The sequence below is a fragment of the Stenella coeruleoalba genome, assembly GCF_951394435.1.
Source record: "Stenella coeruleoalba genome assembly, chromosome: 19".
NCBI lineage: Eukaryota > Metazoa > Chordata > Mammalia > Artiodactyla > Delphinidae > Stenella > Stenella coeruleoalba.
In genome coordinates, this window is record NC_137165.1 from 37,027,723 (window position 1) to 37,053,644 (window position 25,922).

Consider the following 25,922-nt stretch of genomic DNA (forward strand, 5'->3'; position numbering starts at 1 on the left):
AATTATAGCCCCTGCAGTCTCCCTCTGCTGCCCCACCCGCACGGCTCATCCTGGCTGCCCACGGCCAGCCGGCCAGCCGACGTGGCTCCCTCCCCTTCTGTTCTCTTGGTTTTTTTTTTTCCTTTGCCTTCGTTGCACAAAAGCAGCTGGGGGAGGGCGTGGAGAGGGGCAGGGGGAGGCAATGGAATCTTGGATGGTTTGGGGGAGGCGGGACTCCCCACTTCCACGTTTGCAGCTCTGGAGTGGTGGGGGTGGGGAGCTGCACAGGAGGGACTGGAGTCGATGGGGCTCCGCAAAGGGATCGTCACTGCCTTCTCTTGGGTCCACGTATTTTGGCAGGATCAGCCGCCCGGATAGATTGGGGTTGGGGTCGGGCGCTGTCAGGAGGCTGGGACCTAGAGAAGGGAGGACACTGGCTTCTGGAGGCATCGCCTCCAAATATAGTCTGTTGTTCTTGGGGTCCCCACTGCCTTTCAGGGTGTAGATGATTCTCTCCTGGTTCCAGGGACAAAGAGCAATGCCCTGGGTTTTCAGGAAAGAGGTGAGGCGGTGGGAAACATCCTCTAGAATAAGGTCACTCACCTGCAACCCCATTTCATACCCCCAAGGCAAGTCTCCCCCAGACACCCAAATTCTCCCGTATGTCCCCAACCCTGAGTCCAGGTGCAGACAGAGACAGAGCTTTCTGCAGCCCCCAGAAGGAGAACCCTCGCTCTGGTCAAGTGCTCTCCAGCACAGTTCTCTGCAGTTTGGCTGCGCCGGGTAGAAGGGTCTCTAACCAGGGCCTGGCCACTGGCCATGACAGACCCTAACACAAGACCCTTTTCGAAGTCGCCAGTGACCACAGCCCTCCCCATGCAAACTTACTCCCCCCAGCGTGGAAGAGTTTTAGCGATTTCTCACCACAACCCTGCTGCCCCATCACTCAACACCAAAGCTTCCTTCTGGAGAGACCGCGTAGTCAAATTTCTCAGCCAGTGCCTCAGCCTTCCCGCCCCATCTCTCTCAATCATGCTGAGGTTTGGGGAGAGCATTGTACTTCATCCTGGAGCCTCAGGCACGGCAGAAGAATTGACATCCTGAAATAAAAAACCTCTTGCTAGCACCCATCCCCACATATCTGATCCTTAATGTCTACAAATGAGTCCTTAACCTGTTCCCCAAATATTCCTAAGTTCCATACCCCAGCCACACCAGAAGACACCCCTAAACAGGCACATCTTTTTTCTGGGTTCTCCTGCTTTAGAGGGGTGCCCAGCTGGCCTCTTCATACCCATCCCCTAGCTCTTGCCAACGATGTCAGGAGGGTGAACGAGGCATGGCCAGCAGAACTCTCTCCCAATCACCCCCAATCCTTCCATCTTTGAAAGGTTCCCAAACCAGCTCCCCAATTCCAGTTCCGCCCCCCAGGTCGGGGGTCCCAGGAAGAAAGCCGAAGAGGTGCCCCTACCCACTCTTTAGCCCACACTATATTGAGGACCTAGCCGCATCCCAGCGGCATCATCTCTGGCCCTGGCTGGGCTGGGGGGCTGGGGAGGCAGAGCTGCGAAGGGGGGAGATGTGCGGTGGACTCGCTTCCCTTCCCTTCCCTCCTCCTCCCCCTCTCCGTTCTCACTCCCAAATTGGGGGCCGGGCCAGACAACTCTGATTGGCTGGGGGACGGGCAGCCGGCTCCCCCTCTCCCAGGGGCAGGGTTCCTCCCCGCTCTCCATCAGGATGGTATAAAAGGGGCCCGGGCCGGTGGTCGGAGCAGACGGGAGTTTCTCCTCGGGGTCGGAGCAGGAGGCACGCGGAGTGTGAGGCCACGCATGAGCGGACGCTAACCCCCACCCCAGCCGCAAAGAGTCTACATGTCTAGGGTCTAGACATGTTCAGCTTTGTGGACCTCCGGCTCCTGCTCCTCTTAGCGGCCACCGCCCTCCTGACGCACGGCCAAGAGGAGGGCCAAGAAGAAGGCCAAGAAGAAGACAGTAAGTCCCACACTTTTGGGAGTCTAGGGCTGCTTGGTATCTTGCCCTGCGTTTGGTCCCAGGGGTCCGCAACTTAAACTGAGACTCGGGATGCTCCGGAGGCTCAGGAATGGAAGGAAGATGGTGAGGGCTTGTCCTCGGCGCCCTGGGATAGAAGGGACCGCACTCTGGGTCAGGGTGTAGATGAACGCCCCCCAGGAGTGAGAAGGGAGGATGCTGCACGGCGCGAGTTGGCACAGGAGGAGTTCTGAGCGCGCACTGTGAAGTACTGCGGGGAAAATGGGGTCTGGACGCCGGGTGGGGGGAAAGTACGTCGAAGATGGGATGGGGGCGCCGAGTTGGGAATTTGGAGCCCAAGCTATGAGTGATCAGAAAGGCTATGAGATGATTCATAAGGAAAGATTGTTTACCCTCTCTGCAGGCTAGACAATGTTCCTGGGGCCGCGGAGGTGCTGGGCGGAGCGGGGGAGGGGGCGCGGAGCGTGGGCGGGTTGAAGGAAGAGATTCGTCGGCGCGGACTTGGTCAGGCAGAGTCCTTGCGCCCTCTGCTGATCTACACTGGGCAGTGCGCCTCCTTATCCAGCGCTTCCCCGCGCAGGAGCCGGAGCGGGAAGACCGGGATTGTTGCCCGGTGCGGACCCCACCTCTAGACCTGGAAAATAAAGTTGGAGATAGGGTAGCCCAGTCTCTAGAAGTAGCCAGTCGGGGGAAATTGCTTAGTGTCGCCCGCCACCTAGTGGCCGTCTCGGTAGACGATCCGCGGTGGGCGTGGTTAACTAACTTCATTTACTATTTGCGGACTTTCTGGTTCTTTGGCTAAGGAGTGACCCAGAGGCACTGGCTGGCTTTGGGAAACGGGGGGTGTCACTGAGAGAGGCCTTTTGAGATGTCTGAGCGCTGGAGGTTAGGGCATATCCTACTTTTACGGTACGCTTCAAGTCTCTGGGCGGAATCCCACGCCAATCAGCCCCTCCCCCATCCTCCTAGCCCCGCCCACGCCATCCCACCTGCCCCGGGAATGGGGCGGGATCCGGGCTAGACCTCTTGTCTCTCCTGCCGTCCCCTCCTTCTGTCTCCACCCAAACCACGCCCCACAAGCCTGCCCTCTGGTTGGGGAGCTTCTCTTCCCACTCCTCCACCCCCCACTCTCCCACCGAATGGCTTTTTATTTCATTTGGCTTCAGCGCAAATGGTCTGGGGTTGGAGTTGGAAGCAACCCCGGCCTAAAACTTTGTTTAAATTCCTGGGAACTGGAAAGAGTTATAGCTTCCCTGGCCAGGCGCCGCGGCCCTGTCACTGGCGCTGATGAGGAGCAGATGAGCGTTTAAGGATTTGGGGAAAGGAAAAACAAAAAGACAAAAAAAGGAGAGGCGGGAAAGGGGAAATCTAAATGTGCCTCTAAGACCGAGGGGAAGGGACGGTGGGGTTGGGGTACCTGGAGCCCCGAGGTGGGGGACTCGCGTGCTGCTGACAGCCCCCATCTCCCCCTCTTGCCCCAGTCCCACCAGTCACCTGCGTACAGAACGGCCTCAGGTACCATGACCGAGACGTGTGGAAACCCGTGCCCTGCCAGATCTGTGTCTGCGACAACGGCAACGTGTTGTGCGATGACGTGATCTGCGACGAAATCAAGAACTGTCCCAACGCCAAAGTCCCCGCGGGCGAGTGCTGCCCCGTCTGCCCGGAAGGCGAGGGTATAGCTCGGGGCCTGGGCCGGGGCGGGGGCGGGGGCTCTCCCTTGCCCAGCGCAGGGGAGGCGTCTGTTGCCGGAAGCACCTGGAGCAAACCTTGCCTCTAAGCCGAATCTCTTCCCGCCCCCCCCTTCTAGCGTCACCCACGGACCAAGAAACCACTGGAGTCGAGGTAATCCTCTGCCCTCGACTTTCGCCACCCCGCCCAAGACTCTTCACGGTTCTCCTTCTCTAACCCGGCTTCTCTTGTTTCTTCTGCCCCAACCCCATAGGGACCCAAAGGAGACACTGGCCCCCGAGGCCCAAGGGTAAGCGGTGCCCTCTCCCGGCTGTTGGGGCTGGAGGTGGGCGTGGTTCCTGGCCTGCGCTCACCCGGCCCGCCCTCTCCCGCTGCAGGGACCCGCTGGCCCCCCTGGCCGAGATGGCATTCCTGGACAACCTGGACTTCCCGGACCCCCCGGACCCCCAGGACCTCCCGGACCCCCTGGCCTCGGAGGAGTAAGTGGAGAGTCGAGGCGTTCGTGGAAGGCCTTATGTCACCTCGCCCCCACCCCCCCACCGCGGGGTTTTTAGTTTGTTGGGGTTGTTTTGGCAGATGGCATACTTCATAGTATGAAATAACTTCAAACTTACAGGAAGAAAACGAGAAAAGTTGCAAAAATAATGCAAAGAACTTTCACATATCCACGATTTGTCACATTTGCTTTATCAGTTTCTGTGTATAAATATAATCATCTGGGTTTTTTTTTTTTTTCTAAACCATTTGAGAGTAAGTTGCTGGTATTATGTCCCTTGGCTCCTGAATACTTTAGCATGTATTTTCTGAGAGCAAGAACATTCTCTTAACATGAGTGTTGCACAATGACTACATTTTGGAGATTTAACATTGATACAGTACTATTTATTATCTACTATGCAGTCCATATTCAAACTTCACCAGTGTTCCCAATAATGGTCTTTATAGCTTTTTTGTTGTTGTTCCTGTTCCAGGATCCAAGCCAGGATCATGAATTACATTTAACTGTCATGTCTCTAGTTTCCTTTCACCTGGAACATTCCTCAGACTTTCTTTGTCTTTTATGACACTGAAATTTTTTGAAGAGGCCCGTTGTTCTGTAGACTGTCCCTTAAATTGGGTTGGTTGGATATGTCTCCATGATTACATTCCAGTGGTACGTCTTGGGCAGGGCTATGCCACAGGTCATGTTGTTGTCCTGCATAGCGTGTCACATCAGGAGGCACGTGATATCAGTTTTTCCCATTACTGGTGATATCTTCTGCCTTTCAACTCACTGCCCTGACCCTGCTTTCTCATGTACTCTCTCTTCTAGAACTTTGCTCCCCAGATGTCTTACGGCTATGATGAGAAATCAACAGGAATTTCTGTGCCTGGCCCCATGGTGAGTCACCAGTGAGGGATGTGGAGGACAGAAGAAGAGCAGATGAGGATCCAGACAGGATAGGCCAGGGAAGGGATATGGGGTGGCATAGATAACTTAGGAGCTCAAGAAGACCTTTGGGACCTCAGAATCCAGAGAGGATGCCAGGCGACTGGGTGGTCTGAATGGGAACCATGGGAGATAACCTTTCCTACAGAGGCTTCATTATGGCCTCCCTTTCTTTTTCCTCTGTAGGGTCCTTCTGGTCCTCGTGGTCTCCCTGGCCCCCCTGGCACACCTGTGAGTATCCAGGCTGTCTACACCGCTTTGGGCTCTGGACTTTTGGAAAGAGGACTGGCATGAGGGCAGGGAAGGTGCTCAGAGATCTCTTGGTGAGATGAGGGACAGGTTGGCAGGGACCTACTCTTCTAACCCTACCCCTCTCTCCCTGTCTGCCAGGGTCCCCAAGGTTTCCAAGGCCCCCCTGGTGAGCCTGGCGAGCCTGGAGCCTCAGTAAGTGCTCCCCAACTTGTACTCTCTATGCAAATACACACTCCCTCTACAAATACATGGGTTCTCCTATCGAAGGACCACCATCTGGGGTCTTCCTTACCTCCTTCTTCCAATCCTAGCCTTCCCCTTCTTTTTTCCTTATCCTGGCCATTCTAACATCCTCTCTTCCTGTCTCCTCTAGGGTCCCATGGGTCCCCGTGGTCCCCCTGGCCCCCCTGGCAAGAACGGAGATGATGTAAGTAGCCCTGGTAAAGAGATACCATCTGACCCCCACCACCTCTCCATGTGTTAGGTCCCTGTAATCTCTATCCCAGTGCCCCCACCACCTTTGGGGGTGATACCCAGAGAAAGGAGGGCATGTTCTCCTTGATTCATGGGACTGCCCTTGAACAAGGAGCCTCCTGGGATGTTTCCCCATCTTCCTAACAGAGGTGGCTGTCCCTCCCCTCACCCCAGTCACCTTAAAGCAGTCCCCAACCCCATCCCCTGATGTGAATGGCTTCCCACAGGCTTAACCACTTACCTCAGATTCTCACTCCACGTGGTGAGATTAAGATGCTGGTGACAGAAATAAACAGAAATTCCTTTGGAGGGACGCAAAATTCAAGCAAGGGTTGCGTGGTAAATTTAAACTGAGATAAGGTTCTGGGCCCCTAAGCCTGACCCTCAACAACTCCAGGAAGACCCAGGCCTTCCATACTTTTCCAACTCAGGGGGCACGGGCACGATGGCCTTTTCTCTTTCTCTCAGGGTGAAGCTGGAAAGCCTGGTCGTCCTGGTGAGCGCGGGCCTCCTGGACCTCAGGTGAGCAGGAGGATGGCGTGGCTGCCTCCAGGCTTTGCTGCATTTGGGCTTCACTTGGGAGCTGTGTCCACAGTGGTGTCTTCTAACAGCCCTGCCTTTGTCCTTTTCTTTTCTCTCCAGGGGGCCCGGGGATTGCCCGGGACAGCTGGCCTTCCTGGAATGAAGGGACACAGAGTGAGTCACCTTTGTGTCATCTAAGTTCCCAAAGTCCCAGTATCGCATTCCAGCCCTTTCCCCAAAGGATCCTGGTGTGCGTCGTGGTGGGTGGCAGCTATATAAGTTCCAAGGGATAGAGAGTAGACATCAAAGAGAACTTCCCTCCATTGGGAAGGAAATCCCAATAAAGGGATGGAGTGAGATCTTGGGCCAGTTGGGATTTAGTCTAGCTCAGACACAGGGAGATAGCTATGATGACCTCCTGAGGTTCCTCATGAGGTCTGGGTGGCTGTCAAGGTTGTCCACAGTCTCCACAAGGTCTCACGTTGGCCCTCTTCCTATCTTAGGGTTTCAGTGGTTTGGATGGTGCCAAGGGAGATGCTGGTCCTGCTGGTCCCAAGGTAAGAAGCTGTATGACTGTCATGGTCCTCCACCTCCCCTGCAGTCCCACCATGAATGAATTTCTAACTCTATTCTCTGCTCTGTAGGGTGAGCCTGGTAGCCCTGGTGAAAATGGAGCTCCTGGTCAGATGGTGAGTATGCCCAGTTGTAGAAGGAAGAGAGGGAACAGGACGTAAGGGCGAGATGGGGGCTTGGGGAGAGGGGTGTGTCTGCTGTCTCACTTGGCTTCTCTTGGTTTTGTTGTCAGGGCCCCCGTGGTCTGCCTGGTGAGAGAGGTCGCCCTGGAGCCCCTGGCCCTGCTGTAAGTACTCCTGGCCCCTTGGGGGACTCCAGGTTCTGGAAGAGGTTCCCCAGGAGCTAAAGTGACTGAGGTGAGCAGTGCTCCGTGAATGTAACTGGGGCTTTCCCCTCTCTCCTGCAGGGTGCTCGTGGAAATGATGGTGCTACTGGTGCTGCTGGACCCCCTGTGAGTACAGCCCTTAGACCTCAGTGCCTGGGATTGCAGAGGGGTCTCAGTGTCAGCTCTTGGGTCTGATACCAGGGGCAGGACTGAACCCCAGGGCCTCTTCTGTCCCAGGGTGTGACTTGCGGCTGCCATCTTCCTTCTCACTAACATCTCCCTTTCATTCACAGGGTTCCACTGGCCCCGCTGGTCCTCCTGGTTTCCCTGGTGCTGTTGGTGCTAAGGTGAGACCCCCCACCCTCCAATGAGCAGGGTTCCCACAGGCCAAGGGGTGGGCATCTCCCTGCTCCCCAAACCAGAGGGACCCAGAATCAAGAGAGAAGCCCAGTCCCCAACACCTTTGTCCTGGGGTCCCCTTCTCTGATCTTGGAGTCCTGACTCTTGGTCTCCTGTCATGGCCCTTCACCCCCTGCCATCCAGCCATGAGGTTGGACTCCCAGGGTGGCTCCTGACAGGTTCTTTCTTCCAATCCAGGGTGAAGCTGGTCCCCAAGGATCCCGAGGCTCTGAAGGTCCCCAAGGTGTGCGTGGCGAGCCCGGCCCCCCTGGCCCTGCTGGTGCCACTGGCCCTGCTGTAAGTGTCACCTCCTCAGTACCCCCATGCCTGTCCCTAACTCAGAGTCCTTGCCTGTCACTCACCCACCTCTCTCTGTGTCACAGGGAAACCCTGGTACTGATGGACAGCCTGGTGCTAAAGGTGCCAATGTAAGTATCCTGCAGGTTTCAGAGCCGCCCCTGGTGCCCACCTTCCGCCCACCCTGTGCCCTCCACTCCTGGGCTTAACTTGTTCTGCCTCCCGCAGGGCGCTCCTGGTATTGCTGGTGCTCCTGGCTTCCCGGGTGCCCGAGGCCCCTCTGGACCCCAGGGTCCCAGCGGCCCCCCTGGTCCCAAGGGTAACAGCGTAAGTACTGCTCTCTCTCTTCTGCCCCACCCCATGAGCTGGCTCCCGTGGCCCTTGTCTGGGAAGCATGAAGATCCAGGCCAGCTGAGCATCCCCACTTTTCACTCATCTTCCTCTCCTCCCACTCAGGGTGAACCTGGTGCTCCTGGCAACAAAGGAGACACTGGCGCCAAGGGAGAGCCCGTAAGTCCCCCAGCAGCCCCTTGGGGGAGGTCCAAGGAGGAATGGGAGCCCCTGGTCCTGGACACCCAGCCTCAAGCCTGCTCTGGAGCTGGTACCAGGACAGCCCCTCACCACAGGCTGCCCCCTCCTCTCTGCCGTCTCCAGGGCCCCACTGGTATTCAAGGTCCCCCTGGCCCTGCTGGGGAAGAAGGAAAGCGAGGAGCCCGAGGTGAACCCGGACCTGCTGGCCTGCCTGGACCCCCTGGCGAGCGTGTAAGCGCCCCCTTCTCAGCCCCAGAGCCGGCCTGGTGCCCACTGTCTGAGCTCACTGACCTCCTCTCCTCCCACAGGGTGGACCCGGTAGCCGCGGTTTCCCTGGCGCAGATGGTCTTGCTGGTCCCAAGGTAACCTCTCTTCAGGGGTGGGAGGCTAACCCTGCCGCTCCCTGGACATTACCTTCCTCTCCCAGATGTAGTCAACCGTCTCCCACTCCCACTGCCCAGTCATTAGTGCCCACACTGGGGCTGCAGACCTCTCTCTTCACACGTAGCCTCACCTTGACCTTCCTACCACCACCATTGCCTCTCAAAGCACCACCCACAGCCCAGGAGGAAGAAGAGGCCAGCCCATGATAAAGAGACCCTAATTGTTGCTGTGACTCCCCCCACCAGGGTCCCGCTGGTGAACGTGGTGCTCCTGGCCCTGCTGGCCCCAAAGGTTCTCCCGGTGAAGCTGGTCGCCCCGGTGAAGCTGGTCTGCCTGGTGCCAAGGTGAGACCCCAGCCCAGCCCTCTGCCCGGCTTGGCCCATGACCCTGCCCATCCTATGAGGGTTCTGGAGCAGGACCACAGATCCACCTTCTAGAATGTCCTCCGCCCCAGCCTCCACTCTCCTTCTCCCCGTCTTCCACCACCCTTATCCCCCACCCCACTCACACCTCTCTGCTCCCCCTAGGGTCTGACTGGAAGCCCTGGCAGCCCTGGTCCTGATGGCAAAACTGGCCCCCCTGTAAGTATCACTCCCCCAGGCCCACATCAGTCTCCTGACCTCTCACCCTCTGTCCTCACCTCCACTTTTGTACCTTCCATCCTCAGGGTCCTGCTGGTCAAGATGGCCGCCCCGGACCCCCAGGCCCTCCTGGTAGCCGTGGTCAGGCCGGTGTGATGGGTTTCCCTGGGCCTAAAGGTGCTGCTGTGAGTACTCAGTGAGGCGTATCACAGGGACAGACACACTTGGGGCGAGGGTGGGGGTGGGGGGAAGAGTCCTTGCTCTGGGGCCACCTCTGCCACTGACTTGCTGTGTGGCCTCAAGACACTCATTGCCCCTCTCTGGGCCTCAGTCTCCCTATTCCATAAAATGAGAGACCTCTCCTGGCTTTACTACCATTGCTCTATCCCTGGAAATAAGTATCGTTGGCCCCCAAACACACACACACGCACACGCACACGCACACGCACACGGGGATAGGATGGGCCTTTTACATGATAGTTAGCCCCAAATCTTGGTGGGTTCTTTGAGGTTCAAAAGAAGATATCAGAAGAGATGAGAGCCCTTTGCAGCTCAGGTCACCAAAGGCATACAATGGGGAGAAGAAAGGGAAGAGGGTGGAGAGAGGGGCCTAAGGGGCGGGTCGTCTGGGAGGAGAGGGCTCAGGGAGGGGCCAAGAGATGGAGCAGTGGAAGCCAGCAAAGGCCTTCCTCAGGGGCCAGAGCTGATTGACAGATTCAAAAGCTCCTTAAAAATGCCACTCAAAGTAAACGGGAGGGACCCAGGAGGCCCCGGTTCCCCACTTCGCTCCCTCAACCCTAACTCTGTCTCCCCACAGGGAGAGCCCGGCAAGGCTGGAGAACGAGGCGTTCCTGGACCCCCCGGCGCTGCTGTAAGTATCGCCTTTTGGTCCCTGTCCCCTCCCTGCCTCCGCCCACGTCACATCCCTACATCCTGCAGGAGGGATGCGGGAGGCTCCAGCCCATCCCCAGGGCGTCAGGACCCCCAGCCCTCAGGCCCCCTACCTGTGCTTTCCTCCTCAGCTGCCCGCCCACCTCACCACCCTGACCCCTTTTTCACTCTCTCCCCATAGGGTCCTGCTGGCAAAGACGGAGAAGCTGGAGCCCAGGGACCTCCCGGACCTGCTGTGAGTGTCCCTGACGGGGAGGCCTGGGGAGGGGGTGCTGTGGGGCAGGAAAGGGGAGATAGCCCCCATCCCCCTTCTCCTGAGCTTTCCCATGACTGCAGCATTTCCTCCTTGCAGGGCCCTGCTGGTGAGAGAGGTGAACAAGGCCCTGCTGGCTCCCCCGGATTCCAGGTGAGGCCTCACGGCTGTCAGGGTGTTGGAAGAGGGGCACGAGCAACACCTCTTCCAGATTCTAATCCCTCGCTTCCCTCCCCCATTTCCCACCTACAGGGTCTCCCTGGCCCTTCTGGTCCTCCTGGTGAAGCAGGCAAACCCGGTGAACAGGTAAGAGGTAGCAGGCCGCTGAAGAGATGGGGAGTGCAGGGAATACAGAGGGAGAGTCCGGCCCCCTAGCTAATCAGACAACCATCAACTAGAGGGATCAAGGTTAGACTCGAGGAAGGACTTCCCATCATGAAGGGTGCTACACAGAGGGGAGCAAAGAGCTGCACCTCTGTGTGATAGGATCTGGAAGGAGCTGCATGGCTGCTGGCCTGGATGACTTCTTTTTAGAGCTGCTGGAATACTCTGGCTTTCCCTCAACCCCAAGTCTGGGGAGGGTGACACGTTCACGAGGAGGAGTAGAGGGATAATCCCGGTTCAATGCTGAGAAGGGATTGGTCTCCAATCACAGACCCCAAGGGCTAGCCCCCAGGTGGACAAGAATGTTTTCTAGTTGGGAGGACCAAGGTGGGTTCTGCTCACTGTGTGTCCCTCCCTCCCGCTCAGGGTGCTCCTGGAGACATTGGTGCCCCCGGCCCCTCTGGAGCAAGAGTAAGTAGAGCCTCTTGCTGCTTCTGCCAACATGCCCCGTGCTTGGCCCCGTCTCTGCAGCCGCCTCATGGGCCCTGTCCTTTCCTTCTAGGGCGAGAGAGGTTTCCCCGGCGAGCGTGGTGTGCAAGGGCCCTCCGGTCCTGCAGGTCCCCGTGGATCCAACGGTGCCCCTGGCAATGATGGTGCTAAGGTAAGGGCAGCACAGGGACCAGGTCTCACCCTTCCTGTGATGGGGGCTGCCTGGCTGTGACCAAAGCTGGCTGGATGTTGGGGAGGGATGGGGGGACAAGACTGGGGGGGTCCATGTGCAGCCTGAAGTTCTGGGCTGTGAACCTTTCCTCTTAGCTAGTACCTGTCTTTGGCCTCAGAACCAAGCCTGGGAGAAATTAAGAGGGGGCTCAAAGCTGTGACCCACTTCTGAGACTCCCATCTTCTTGGTTGTCATACAGGGCGATGCTGGTGCCCCTGGAGCCCCTGGTAACCAGGGCGCCCCTGGCCTTCAAGGAATGCCTGGTGAACGAGGTGCAGCAGGTCTCCCAGGCCCTAAGGGTGACAGAGTAAGTTGAACTCCCCCCTCCCTCGAACCCTGTGTGGTTCCCATCTCTCTCGGCTTCAGATCCCTCAGCATCTCTCTTTCTACTCCTTTGGGTCTTTCCCTGTTCTCCTTAATCCTCCTTCTTCTCTGGCCTCTTGGCTGACGAATCCTTACCTATAGTCCAGGCCCCACCCTTCCCATGTGTTACCATGGCAACAAGAGGTGGGAGGGGGGCTCCTGGATGAGGAATTCCTCTACACAAAACAGGAGCTTCTTAATCTAAGTTCCCCGGAATCCCCACACAGGCACCTTTCCCCTGAGAGATCTTGAGTCCTTGGCACACGTGGGGGCAGGGCAGACACAAACAGGATGCCATAGGTCACCTCCTTGCCCCACACTGGAAGTCTCAGGCTTTCCTATGTCTTTAGGGCGATGCTGGTCCCAAAGGTGCTGATGGTGCTCCTGGCAAAGACGGCGTCCGTGGTCTGACTGGTCCCATTGGTCCTCCTGGCCCCGCTGGTGCCCCTGGTGACAAGGTGAGACGGCTGCCTCCCCACCTTCTTCCCTAACACACAGCTTCCCCAGCAAGCCTGGGCACAGCTCTGCAGGGGGAGGCAGCTCCTGCCATGCTAAGCTGGTGATCCAAAGGTGGGGGGCCAGGAGGGAGGAGGACTCTCCTGGGTTATCCGCCAGGAGTATTCAGCATGGGCCCCTGACCCTGCACCTCTTGTCCCTCCCTCTCAGGGTGAAACTGGTCCTAGCGGCCCTGCTGGTCCCACTGGAGCTCGTGGTGCCCCCGTAAGTACAGAAGAGCCAGTTATGGCTCCATACTCCAGCCTTCTCTCCCTTCGTACCGCCCCTGGCCCTCTTTCTGGCCCTCCTCCACCTTGGCTCCCACCTGCTCTGGTCCCTGTGGAGTTCTCCTCAGGCCCTCCTTCCCCACCCTCCAGTCCGTCCCATCCCACCTTCCCCCAGATCAGGGCATCTCTCCATTTGCCTCCTTTTCTTCTAGGGAGACCGTGGTGAGCCTGGTCCCCCCGGCCCTGCTGGCTTCGCTGGCCCCCCTGTGAGTACCAAGATCCCTTTCATCTTCCATCTCCAACTAGGCCCTGGGGCCTTGAGTGACTGGATGAGGAGAGAGGCATTGGCCTGATTCAGAGAAGCGGGGTGGAGGGGGAATTGTCTCCTGCCTGGAGTTCCTGTCCTTCCTCAGCTGACTTCCTAGGCTCACCTTCCACTCACCACACTCCCTCCTCCCCCAGGGTGCTGATGGCCAACCTGGTGCTAAAGGCGAACCTGGTGATGCTGGTGCTAAAGGCGATGCTGGTGCCCCTGGCAGTGCTGGACCCACTGGACCTCCCGGCCCCATTGTGAGTATCTCGCCGTCTAGGCCCCGAGCTGCCAGCAGGCTGGATCCAGGACGGGCCCAGCCGTGACGCCTCTGTGCTCTCCTACAGGGTAACGTTGGTGCTCCCGGACCCAAAGGTGCTCGTGGCAGCGCTGGTCCCCCTGTGAGTATCTCACTCTGATTCTCGGCCGAGGCTCTCCCCAGCCCGCGTTTGGAGATGGGGCGGCTGGGCCAGGTGAGGGGCTGTCCTCCCTCTGATTGCGTCTTTGTCCTTTTCTCCAGGGTGCTACTGGTTTCCCTGGTGCTGCTGGCCGAGTTGGTCCCCCTGGGCCCTCTGTGAGTGTCTGTGGTGGAGACTCCACCGGTCTGGGAGGGTATGGGGCACAGGCCGTCAGGAGCGCGGTGGGCCCGACTACGGCTTCCGCAATGCTCCGGAATCCGATGGATTCTGACGGCCCCAATTCTCCCCAACCAGGGAAATGCTGGACCCCCTGGACCTTCTGGTCCTGCTGGCAAAGAAGGCAGCAAAGGCCCCCGCGGTGAGACCGGCCCCGCTGGGCGTGCTGGGGAAGTCGGTCCTCCCGGTCCCCCTGGCCCCGCTGGTGAGAAAGGAGCCCCTGGTGCTGATGGACCTGCTGTAAGTGCACTACGCTCCAGACGGGTCCAGAGTGGGGGCAGCGTCCCTGGCCACTGGAAGTCACCTCACCCCCACCCATCCCCCACAGGGCTCTCCTGGATCTCCCGGACCTCAGGGCATCGCTGGACAGCGTGGCGTGGTCGGCCTGCCCGGTCAGCGAGGAGAAAGAGGCTTCCCTGGTCTTCCTGGCCCCTCTGTGAGTGCCCCCTCACCTTGCGGATCCAGACGAGAACAGTTGCAGGACTTGGAGGGCGCAGGGTGGGGGTGTTGGGGTCAGCGGGGACAGAGGAGGCGGGTCCTAAGGTCCTCTCCCACCCCATCCCTGGCCTGACCCTTTCTTCTCCCTCAGGGTGAACCCGGCAAACAAGGTCCTTCTGGAGCAAGTGGTGAACGTGGCCCCCCTGGTCCCATGGGCCCCCCCGGATTGGCTGGACCCCCTGGCGAGTCTGGACGTGAGGTAAGCGGTTGCCGGCCCCACACCAGTGCCGTCGGTGTGGCCGTCTTGGCCTTGGCCTGAGCCTCCCTCCCCTTGGCTGCCGTTCACCTTCCCCTACTCTCTGCAGGGAGCCCCTGGTGCCGAAGGATCCCCTGGACGAGATGGTTCTCCGGGCCCCAAGGTAAGACGGCTGCACCCTGGGGCCACAGCCCCACCTGCCGCTCCACCTGGCCCTCTCAGCTGGGGCTGACCCGGATTCCCCTCCTACCCCCATTCCCCTCTCAGGGTGACCGTGGTGAGACCGGCCCTGCTGGACCCCCTGGTGCTCCTGGTTCCCCTGGTGCCCCCGGCCCCGTCGGCCCTGCTGGCAAGAGCGGCGATCGTGGCGAGACTGTAAGTAGCTGGGCTCTGGCTTTACCGTTTCTGCTCAGGCCAGGGACTCTCCAGCCTGCCGAGGGGTCTGCAGATGGACACCTGGCTTCACCTAAGCAGGGGAGACGAGGAGGCCTTGCAAGATGTCTGGGCCCCTGGCCTCCCTGGAAACACTGAGCCACAGCTCAGCCTTGAGACCCCTCCTCCCGACAGTCCCGCTTCCCCCGAGGAATGGGGTTTGTTCCCAGGTGCTCGCCCCAGCTTCCGTGAGGCCTGAATTTACACGAAGATTCACCTGGGGTCAGGAGAGAACGGATATGGTGGGAAAAGATGAGAGGAAAGAGGGATTTGGCCAAGGGGGGGGGTCTCACCTGCAGCTCAGGCCGTGCCAGCCCTCAGCTGGGCTCTCCCTGACCAGGATCTAATGCTCTAATGCTCTCTTTGCTCTCCCCAGGGTCCTGCTGGTCCTGCTGGTCCCATTGGCCCCGCTGGTGCCCGCGGCCCCACCGTAAGTGCCCTGCTCTGGCCCTTGTGTGCTCAGAACCCTTGTCCAGATGTGGACTGCACTCCCTCAGTGCTAACAGAACTTCCACCTGACAGCCTGTCCCCATCTCTCTTCTAGGGACCCCAAGGCCCCCGTGGTGACAAGGGTGAGACAGGCGAACAGGGCGACAGAGGCATTAAGGGTCACCGTGGCTTCTCTGGTCTCCAGGGTCCCCCTGGCCCTCCCGTGAGTATGCCCAGCCCCTCCCCAGCGCCCAGCTGCCATCTTGTCTTCTTTTATCATCTCCCCAAGTCCTACTGTGTGATGGGGGAGGACACTTTGCCTCGGTTTCTCTCTCTGGACCGTCCTTCTCCTCCCTAGTGGGGACTGGGGTCTGAAGACTAATGGGTATTTCCAAGTAGCCTCTGAGAGAGTGAGGGGTGCGCAACGAGGGATCGTGGGAGGGGTCTCAGCCTATGGACACCCTGGGGCTAGACTTCCAGAATAACAAGGTGGCTGGCAGGGGGGTGGTTGCTGGCCACATTTGACCTACACTCGGCCTAAACTGTCTTCGCATCTCTCCTTCAGGGCTCTCCTGGTGAGCAAGGTCCCTCCGGAGCTTCTGGTCCTGCTGGTCCCCGCGTGAGTGGTGTCTTCTATTTATCTGCTCTTCCTGGGTCCCTCGCCTCTCTGGAGAAGGGTCTGGGGCAGGGGATGAAAGAAGGGAAGGGGGTTCTGGACCACCTTATGCAGCCCTCGCCTCCCCCTCCCCACTGCTTCCTCCCACAAAATTTCCTGGCCCAGCTGTGGGAGTGAGCCGTAATGAGGCCGAGGAATCAGAGCCCAGGCAGAGTGGGTTGTGGGCTTCTCTGCCAGAGCTGGGGTGGGCCCGTGCTTTCTGGCAGGCTTTCTCCAACCAGCTTCCTCCCTGCAGGGTCCCCCTGGCTCCGCTGGTACTCCTGGCAAAGATGGACTCAACGGTCTCCCAGGCCCCATCGGTCCCCCTGGTCCTCGTGGTCGCACTGGTGATGCTGGTCCTGTTGTATGTGGTCCCCCACCTTGTCTGCCCATGGCCCTCCAGCCCCGAAAGCACTGAACCCCGGTAATCCCCCCTCTCCTCCCTCTCTGCGCAGGGTCCCCCCGGCCCTCCCGGACCCCCTGGTCCCCCTGGTCCTCCCAGCGGTGGTTACGACTTCAGCTTCCTGCCCCAGCCACCTCAAGAGAAGGCTCAGGATGGTGGCCGCTACTACCGGGCCGATGATGCCAACGTGGTCCGTGACCGTGACCTCGAGGTGGACACCACTCTCAAGAGCCTGAGCCAGCAGATCGAGAACATCCGGAGCCCTGAAGGCAGCCGCAAGAACCCTGCCCGCACCTGCCGTGACCTCAAGATGTGCCACTCCGACTGGAAGAGCGGTAAGGGCTGGCCCGGCTGTGCCTCCGCCCGCCGCGGCGGGGCTGAGCCCTGAGGCGCCCACATCCCGCACCTCCCCTGACGCCATCGCACTCTGCCCCACTGCAGGAGAATACTGGATTGACCCCAACCAGGGCTGCAACCTGGATGCCATCAAGGTCTTCTGCAACATGGAGACCGGCGAGACCTGCGTGTATCCCACTCAGCCCAGCGTGGCCCAGAAGAACTGGTACATCAGCAAGAACTCCAAGGACAAGAGGCACGTCTGGTACGGCGAGAGCATGACCGGCGGATTCCAGGTGAGCGTGAGCTCGATCCCGTAGCCGCTCTTAGGGGATGGGCTGGCCCGGGGCTCAGAAGGGCCTGAGGGTAGGTCCTGGGTGGACCAGACCTCTGCTAAGTGTGATCAGCTGGGAGGCAGGAGACCTGGGTCCTTGATACGGGGTCAAACACAGGGTGCCTGGGGGCAAGGGGTGCCACCTCTGGACGTAAGGTTCACTAGGATGCTCTCAGGGGACTCCGGGGGGGAGGCCAGGACCGGAGGCTCCAACACAGCCACTCACTCTTCGCTCTTCCGCTCCCACAGTTCGAGTACGGCGGCCAGGGCTCCGATCCTGCCGATGTGGCCATCCAGCTGACCTTCCTGCGCCTGATGTCCACTGAGGCCTCCCAGAACATCACCTACCACTGCAAGAACAGCGTGGCCTATATGGACCAGCAGACTGGCAACCTCAAGAAGGCTCTGCTCCTCCAGGGCTCCAACGAGATTGAGATCCGGGCCGAGGGCAACAGCCGCTTCACCTACAGCGTCACCTACGACGGCTGCACGGTGAGTCCAGCAGGGCCCCCGCTCTGCGCTTTGGCTTTCCGGGCAGGCTCAGTCCCCCACCCCCTCACTGCCACTTGGTGACACCCCTCTCCCATTGTCTCCCTCTCACCCCAGAGTCACACCGGAGCCTGGGGCAAGACAGTGATCGAATACAAAACCACCAAGACCTCCCGCTTGCCCATCATCGATGTGGCCCCCTTGGACGTTGGCGCCCCAGACCAGGAATTCGGCATCGACGTTGGCCCTGTCTGCTTCCTGTAAACTCCCTCCACCCCAACCTGGCTCCCTCCCACCCAACCCACTTGCCCCTGACTCTGGAAACAAAGAACCCAAACTGAACCCCCCAAAAAGCCAAAAAAACGGGAGACAATTTCACATGGACTTTGGAAAATATTTTTTTCCTTTGCATTCATCTCTCAAACTTAGTTTTTATCTTTGACCAACTGAATATGACCAAAAACCAAAACTGCATTCAACCTTACCAAAAAAAAAAAAAAAGAATAAATAAATAACTTTTTAAAAAAGGAAGCTTGGTCCACTTGCTTGAAGACCCACGTGGGGGTAAGTCCTTTTCTGCCCGTTGGGCTTATGACACCCCAACGCTGCCCTTTCTGCTCCTTTCTCCATGCCTTCTTGGGGCCTCCCCTCCACTGCTCCCCGAATCTAAGTCTCCCCGAAAGACGCAGGAAACAATGCATTGTCTGCCCAGCAACCAAAGGCAATGTTGAAACACCCAAGTGGCCCCCACACTCCCAGCCTATTCCCTTCACCCAGAACCCCCGAGCCCTGGGGGAACCCGGAGTTCTCAGACTGCCAAAGAAGCCTTACCATCTGGCATCCCTGTTGCCCCGGCAACATACCCCTCTTTGTTTTTGAGGGGGAGCATGCCAGGGGCACCACTGGCCCTTCACCACCGGGTTTGGAGAAAAGTCAGGAGGGGCCAAGACAGAGCAGAAACGTCGGATTTGAGAAACATGCCAATCCCCCTGTGCTACCCAGCTGGGTGGGAGAGACTGCTCTGTTCCTTGTGTAATTGTGTTGCTGAAAGACTACCTCGTTCTCGTCTTTGGTCTTTGTGTGTCACCGGGGCAACTGCGTGGGGGGCGGGATGGGGGCAGGGTGGAAGGGGCTCCCCGTTTTATATCAAAGGTGCTACATCTCTGTGATGGGGTGGGGTGGGGAGGGAATCACTGGTGCTATGGAAGTGGAAACGCACCCCCCCCTTAGGCCAGCAAATGTTCCTTTTTGTTCAAAGTCTTTTTTTATTCTTTGTTTTTTTTTTTTTTTTTTTTCTCTCGTGGATGGGGACTCGTGAATTTTCTAAAGGTGCTATTTAATGTGGGGGAGAGAGTGCCGGCTCCAGACAGGGTCACTTGCTCTCCACCCTCTCTTCATCCCCCTCGGCGGCGCCTCGCACCACCTCAGGCCTCTCTCCTCTCTCTCCCCCGACCTCTCCCGCCTCTGAAACCCTGTCAGCTGCATCCCATCCTCGCGGCCTCTCTTGTAGTCTGTTCTGCGTTCTCTCTCACTGGGTTTCAGAGCACAATTTCCCAAAGCACAAAGCAGTTTTTCCCCCTAGGGGTGGGAGGAAACAAGAGACTCTGTACCTATTTTGTATGTGTATAATAATTTGAGATGTTTTTAATTATTTTGATTGCTGGAATAAAGCATGTGGAAATGACCCAAACCTATCTGCAGTGGCCTCCTAATTTCCTTCCTTGGAGTTGGTGGAGGGGAGTCCTGGGGAGGGAGCTTTGGGAGGTGGGTGGGCTCTCCTTCAGCGTCTGCCCCTTCCCTTCCCCTCTCCCTCTAGCACCCTTGACGGACCCTCCCCCTCCCTCTTGCCTTTCTTACGCCTTTACCCTTTCTCTTAGCTCTCTCCTGCCATCTTCCTTGCATGTCTCCCATACCCTCTTGTCCCTTACAGTGCCAGACAGGCAACCCACTTGTGCAACAACACACACACGCACACACACACACACACACACACACACACACACACACACACCTACCTCCCGGCAGATCCTGCCCTGCCCAAACCTCATGCCCATGCCCATCAATGCCATTAACTCTCGCTGCTCCTCCCTCCTGCTGGGGGCACCCTGCAGCGTTGGGGGGCTGTGGTCAGGGCACTGGGAGGCCCGTGGTTGGTGGAGGGAGGTGGAGTCCCTGGGAGCCCCCCTGGGCAAATGCCTAGGGTCATCTGGCCTCTTCTCCGTCCTAGCCCCCTCTGAGCTCCTCCAAGGGAGCAGTCAGCAATACAACATGAGACAGGGCTGCTGAGCCTGCCCTGAGGGCCAGAGGAGACCTGGAGAAAACATTGCTTCCTCCTCCTTCTTCTGGTCTCCCCCGGGAGGGAAGGAGGGAACCACCAGCCCTCAGGAAATCCTCCCCAGGGCCTTGGAGAGCTGCAGTCCAGGTACTTATCAGCTGCTACCAGGAAGGTGACAGGCCTTCTAAGTCCCCAAAACATGACCCCTGGGTGTGTGGCGGCCTGGGGAGATCGTTTTGCCCAGCCCCTGCCTCCTGCCCTTTCCTTCTCATTTTTAGAAATTCCTGCTTCCTCTTCCTCCTTTCTCTCCCTCCCTTCCTTTTTCCCTCACCCTCTGTCTGCCCCTCCCTGCTGACCTGAGAGCCTGAGGCCCCCACAGGGAAGGTGACTGGTCAGCTCCCCAATCTCAGGGAAGAGGCACAGCCGTCCGTGGGCACATAGAGGATCCAGGGAGTCAGAACTCCGGAGCAGACCAGGCGCCCAGAGACCTAGAGACGGGGAGAAGTTGACAGCTGTCCCATTCCTGCCCCCCTCCCAAGGTCTCAGGAACTAAACCTTTGGGCAGGAAAGGCCCTCATCCCTCCCTCAGGTCCACAGAGAGATGGACCAGTCCTCAGAAGCTGTTGTCTGCAATACTAATAACTTGGCTGTCATTCAGTAGTCGTGACGGTTAATTATGGCCTTTAATAATTCATCATTAGCACTTCTACCACATTCAGGAAAGTGTAGGACTGGAATCAGCCTAAAGAGGGCAAGAAATTGTGTCTTGTAAACAAAAGTTTATTCAATATGCAAATGACCCCAAGTTACCTCGTGATCCTTTGATCAATCCATTGAATGATGGCCTGCCTGACACCAGCCTAGGCAACTCCCAGGCACCTGGACCTCCTGCCCCCTGAGGCCCTTGGCTGTCTTGGTCCCATCCCTATCTGTCGCACCGGCAGGTGCACCACGCTTCTCAACTTCCAGGCCTTTCTTTTTTTTTTTTTTTTTTGCTGTACGCGGGCCTCTCACTGTTGTGGCCTCTCCCGCTGCGGGGCACAGGCTCCGGACGTGCAGGCTCAGCGGCCATGGCTCACGGGCCCAGCCGCTCCGCGGCACGTGGGATCTTCCTGGACCGGGGCACGAACCCGTGTCCCCTGCATCGGCAGGCGGACTCCCAACCACTGCGCCACCAGGGAAGCCCCAGGCCTTTCTTAGGTTTCAAATGTCTCATTGTCCCCTCATTCTCCTGGCCAACCCAGGCTGAGTTTTACTTGAGTTTCCAAAGCTCTCCATGTCTATGGAATTCATCTCAGCCTTAAGACCAGACATTGGTGCCGCTGTCTTGCTGTCATGTTTTCACCCTGTTATTCTTTTCAAACCAAGAGGAGCTGGCTGAGGCCGGAAGCCAGGGGCTGAGACGCAGGGCTGGGTGCAAGTCTGGGTGTAGATGCCCGGGAGACTAAAGAGAGAGACCATGAGGTCAAGAGGTGGCCTTTCTGGGTGAGCGTGTGGAGTGTGACATCGCTGTGAACAGGAGTGAGCACGTGTGAGAGGAAGAGCACGTCCAGACCAGGCCCTGTGTGCAAGCAGCCCGCGGTGTGGAAGGCTCTAGGCTTGGGCTCGCTGCAATGATAAACTCATTCTCTATCTGCTGTGCAGTACGGTAGCCACTAGCCACTGTGGCTATAGAGCGCATGACATGTGGACAGTGCCCCCGAAGGACTCCATTTTAAATTTTATTGTAATTAATTTTAAAAGCTACCTGTGGCTCATGGCTACCGTACTGGGCAGCACGGTAAAGGAGGGGCTACACCTCTCACTGCATATGCACAACTCTACACGTGGGTACGTGTGTGCACACGCACGTATGAGGGCACGCCAGGTGACGCCGAGTGTCAGGGCGGTGGTGGTGGCAGAGCCCCGCTGTGCAGCCCCGCCTGTGTCATGTGGTTTGGGGCCAGAATGTGGTTGCAGAGTGTGTGCAGGACAGGAGGGGAGGGGGACAAAGGGGCCATTGTATCACATTCCCACCTCGAGCCCTCCTCCCCGCTGACATCACAGCTGCCCTAAATACAGCTGCCCAGACCCGCTGCCTGCACGGAGGCACAGCGTGGACTTCCCACCCTGCTGCTCCGTGGGCTCACACTTGCTTCTCTGTGAGGGAATGGTCATGCTCCTGCGGCTGATTTTTCGGTCAAATCCAGACCGAAAATTCTAGAAAGAGAGGAGGCTTCATTTGGATTTTTTACCTTTTTGCTCTCTCTCTCGGAATCGTGGGTCCATTTCGGGCTCGACCCCATCTCCTGGCAGGATTCTCTATAACCGAAACGTGGCGGATTTTCCCTCTTTTTTCTCCAGCTCCTTAACTGTCGGCTCCCCAGGTGCCCCCAAGACATTCCTAGGCAGAGCTGGCTGAGGTTGAGAGGGGCTTCCCTGCTGAGCGTGGGCGCCTCAGGCCAGGGGCACACAAGGCCCGGTGGGGCTGCATGTGGGGCTCTCAAAGCCAAGACCCACAGGAGGAGGGAGAGCGAGGTGGGTTCCCCCGGCCTCCCCTGAGCGGATGAGAATGCGCCCACCGACCTAGGAGTAAACTGCATCGGTGTCCAAAGGGGCCCTGTACCCGTGGGGGTGGGGGGACGGTGGGGGGTCTGTGTACGTGCAGACTGCTTCCACACACAGACGGCGACCTGAGGGATGGGCCTGGGCATTTGAGATATGTGTACATAGGCATGACAGAGGGAACAGGAGAGTCTGTGTGACGAGGATGAAACGGGGACAGTAGAGCAGAGAGGAGTGTGGGGGAAATGAGGAGAGGCTGGAGGGGTGGGGCACCATCCTCAAGTCCAGGGCCGCAGGGCTCTAGTGCGGGTGAGCAGCTGTGTCTCTGTGTCTCCTCCCAGGTGTGTGCTCCAGAGGGTACCCAATAGGGCTGAGAGATGTCCATGGATCAGGAAGCAAGACCCTGGAAGAAGGACGGCTCTTGTCTCAGAGGGTAATCAGGCCCTTACACACACAGAGGTCCAGTGCTTTGCGGAGGATGTGCATGGCAAGGCCCGGAGGGAGGTGAGTTTGGTCCACATGGGTGCTGGAGAGAGTGGGGTTTTCTCTGCGTAAGACAGTGGAGGAAAAGGAAAATGGGGTAGGGTGGGGACCAGAGCACATTTTAGAACAAGGAGGCCACATATTCAAGTGCTAGGTGACTTCACTGCTGTGAGGCAAAGGCCTGCCACTCCTCAAGGTTTCTGAAAGCTCTGACACATGCAGAGGCCTGGTGTGAGGAGGTGTTCTGGAAAGTGCCTGAGTTCTGGGTTTGGGTCGATCTGAAGTGGAGATACAGGAAGGACCATGAAAACAGCACTGCGGTGGTGGGATGAATTGGGAGATTGGGATTGACATATATATACACTAATATGTAGAAAATATTAACTAATAAGAACCTGCTGTATAAAAAAATAAATTTAATTTAAAAATTAAAAAAAGAAGAAAAGCACTGCCCGATAAAAATACAAAGTGAGGCACACACGTGATTTCTCATTTTCTAGCAGCCATATTAAAAATATAAAAAGAAACAGGGGATGTTAATTTTAATAAGATATTTTATTTAACCTAAGATAACCCCAAATATTATCATTTCATCAGTACATTTGCAGCACATCTCAGTTTAGAAGTCACATTTCAAATGCTCAGTGGCCACAGGTGGCCAGCAGCTGCCTTACCAGACAGAGCGGGATCGGACAGCAGGTCAGCGCCAATGAGCAGGTGAATTTCAAGCTCCGCCCTCATTCACAGGGAGAGCTTGAACTTTTCATAGAATGGAAATTGAGTGCATTTAATCCGGATCTTAGGGGACAGGGAGATCTCACAGACCTCTGGTTTTGGGGTGACCATGTGCATGTTGGTATGTCATAAAGTCTCCGTTCTCGGGAGCTGCCAGATGACAGGTACTCACCTAGTTCTCCCAAATTCTCCCAAAAGCCTCAAGACAGTTATAATTAATATCTATGAGTAAAATGTCAGAGCTGTGATTGGAACCCTGCTCCCTCTGGCTCCAAATCCCAGCAGATACACCAACGGAGCTCTCTATAACACGGGGTCTAAGTGTGTGCGTGCATCTATCTCAAGAATAAGGAAGAAGTGTGCAGGTGGGGGCTGAGGCCAGCTGTAGGGGTCCCTGTGTCCCCTGGTAGCAGAGGGCCTTCTCACCAATTTGAGAGGTGGTGAGCTACCATCTAGAGTCAGGCCATGCGCGAGGGCTGTGTTTGGGATACAGGTGGAGACGCTGGGTCCTGTGGGCATCGTGGGCGTGGCACTGGAGGCGATCAATTCTCAGGAGGGGAACACAACAGCTATTTGTCCTCGGCGGTGAGGGACTGGGGTGTGACTGCCAGGTGGAATCTTGCCCCCTTGCCCTCCCCGCGTGCTGCCAGCGTGGCTGGGAGCTGGGAGCCCAGGCACAGCTCTCTGTCCTCCGCAGTCACGCCATGCCCCCAGCCCCTGTCTGGGCCACTTCCTCCCGGCCAGCAGCCAGGCTCCCGTGTGCTCCTGGTAGCTGAGGGGGGAGGGAGGCGCTGCCAGGATCCCAAGGCAAAGTCGCGCAGCAAAGGGAAGCGTGGCGCGGGCCTCGGACTCTCCCGTCCTGGCCCAGGGTGGCAGCATGAGACTCGGAGAGGGCGGTCCCCTGCTCACGGGGTGGGGGGCAGGGAGGAGGGAGGAGCCACCCCAGACAGCCCGCTGACCAAGTGGAGCTTCCAATCTGAGCAGATTCTGTGCAGCTCCAGGTTTCAGCCAGATGAGGGGCCCCGGGGGAAGGAAATTGCACATGAGAAGTCGGAGAGCCCATGTGGTTGGGGCTTGTTACCTAAAGAGTTCTTCAGCCAACAAACGTTTATTGAGCACATACGCGGTGCGAGCTCGGAGCCTCTTCCTGCCTCCACAGATGCTTCTGGGATTAACTAACTAATGGGTGTGGGGTGGCCAGCAGGGAAGGGGGAGGCACCCACAAGATAACGGTAGAAACTTTGGCAATGGCCTTGCTCACCTCACCCCCTTTGCCCAGAGAGGAGCAGCAACCTCCTTAAGAGCTCGGAGTGGCCCAGACCTGATGGCTTCCCTTCACATTCCTTCCGAGCAACCTTCCTGAGTGCCTGCTGTGTGCGGGCGCTGCACCCCCTGGGGGCACACAGAATCCTGCCCTCCTGGAGCTTACATTCTAGGGCCAAAGCGGACCCCAACAAGGCGCTCCTACAGGGCACATCCTATGGGAGAGCACGGAGGCTGGGCAGAGGGCTCTCTCTGAGCAGGGGAAAGGCCTCTGTAAAGACCTGCCATTTGGGCAGAGGCCAGAATGACTGCACTAAGGGGAAGTTGTGTGGACATGGGGACTGGGGGTCCCCGGCAGAGGGAAGAGCGAGTCGAAGGCCCTGAAACAGGGTTGTGTTAGAAGGCAGCGCGGCTGGGGCACACAAGCCGTGGGAGGGGTGGTGATGAGGTCAGGGGGTGGGCGGGTCTCTACGCCTGGCCAAGAGCGTAGATTAACTCTCGGTGTCACGGGAAGGCAGAGGAGAGTTGACAGCAGAGGGGCGAGACCCCCTGATTTTTCTTGTTAAAGGATGGGCCCAACTGGTGTTGGAGGCGAGACTGAAGGGGCAGGGAGGAGGCAGGGAGGCCACAGGGAGGCTGTTGTGGGGGTCCGCGGTGAGATCCTGGAGCTGGCCTGGGAAGGTCGTTGTGGAAGCCGTGAGATGTGGATGGATTCGGGACATTTTTTGAAGGTGGGGATTCTGGGAAGTGAGAGGAAGGAGAGCAACTTGGGGTCCTCGTGACCCCCTTGCCTATACATTTCTGAAGAGCGGGATGCAGTGTTCAGAAACTCGGCCTCCTCTGGGGTCCTTGGCTCTGGGGGCATCGCCATTAGACCGGGGGCTGCCCTGCCTGTTTCAGCCTCCCCTCAGCCCCCAGGTTGGGCCCTTGCCTCCAGGTGAGAGAAAACTCCCATGCATCCCCCCTACCTTCCCCCTCCACACACACCACACACACACACACACACACACACACACACACACACACACACACACACGGGGAAAAGGGGTGATTAAGCATCAGCTCCAGGACAGCGGGTGGGGCCCAGCCCTAGTGTGAGGGGCGTAGAAAGGGGTGGCGAGGCCTCAGGGTGGGCTTGTCTGTGTTCTCTTTGAGCTGCCCCCGGCGTCAGGGGCCTGGGCCAA

General features: G+C 58.1%; 1 protein-coding gene across 1 annotated transcript; it reads left to right on the forward strand.

Moving 5' to 3' along the window:
- The first annotated feature begins 1,766 nt into the window (after positions 1-1,766).
- COL1A1 (collagen type I alpha 1 chain) lies at positions 1,767-19,185 on the forward strand. The gene is made up of 51 exons (XM_079905814.1): positions 1,767-1,970; positions 3,470-3,664; positions 3,799-3,833; positions 3,934-3,969; positions 4,058-4,159; positions 4,993-5,061; positions 5,296-5,340; positions 5,500-5,553; positions 5,735-5,788; positions 6,304-6,357; positions 6,478-6,531; positions 6,861-6,914; positions 7,002-7,046; positions 7,163-7,216; positions 7,337-7,381; positions 7,549-7,602; positions 7,853-7,951; positions 8,038-8,082; positions 8,180-8,278; positions 8,408-8,461; positions 8,606-8,713; positions 8,791-8,844; positions 9,112-9,210; positions 9,394-9,447; positions 9,534-9,632; positions 10,265-10,318; positions 10,520-10,573; positions 10,691-10,744; positions 10,844-10,897; positions 11,342-11,386; positions 11,478-11,576; positions 11,836-11,943; positions 12,350-12,457; positions 12,666-12,719; positions 12,934-12,987; positions 13,184-13,291; positions 13,379-13,432; positions 13,552-13,605; positions 13,745-13,906; positions 13,995-14,102; positions 14,256-14,363; positions 14,470-14,523; positions 14,628-14,735; positions 15,169-15,222; positions 15,337-15,444; positions 15,787-15,840; positions 16,133-16,240; positions 16,332-16,614; positions 16,721-16,911; positions 17,199-17,441; positions 17,556-19,185. Exons 1-51 carry the CDS (start codon positions 1,868-1,870, stop codon positions 17,700-17,702), a joined length of 4,392 nt encoding a protein of 1,463 aa, XP_079761940.1. The 5' UTR covers positions 1,767-1,867; the 3' UTR covers positions 17,703-19,185.
- The last annotated feature ends 6,737 nt before the right edge of the window (positions 19,186-25,922 follow it).

Coding starts and splice junctions, on each gene's coding strand:
- COL1A1 (XM_079905814.1), top strand. CDS start 1,868: ATGTTCAGCTTTGTGGACCTCCGGCTCCTGCTCCTCTTAGCGGCCACC. Junction 12,988..13,183: donor CTGGCTTCGCTGGCCCCCCT/GTGAGTACCAAG, acceptor CTCCTCCCCCAG/GGTGCTGATGGCCAACCTGG. Junction 13,292..13,378: donor CTGGACCTCCCGGCCCCATT/GTGAGTATCTCG, acceptor GCTCTCCTACAG/GGTAACGTTGGTGCTCCCGG.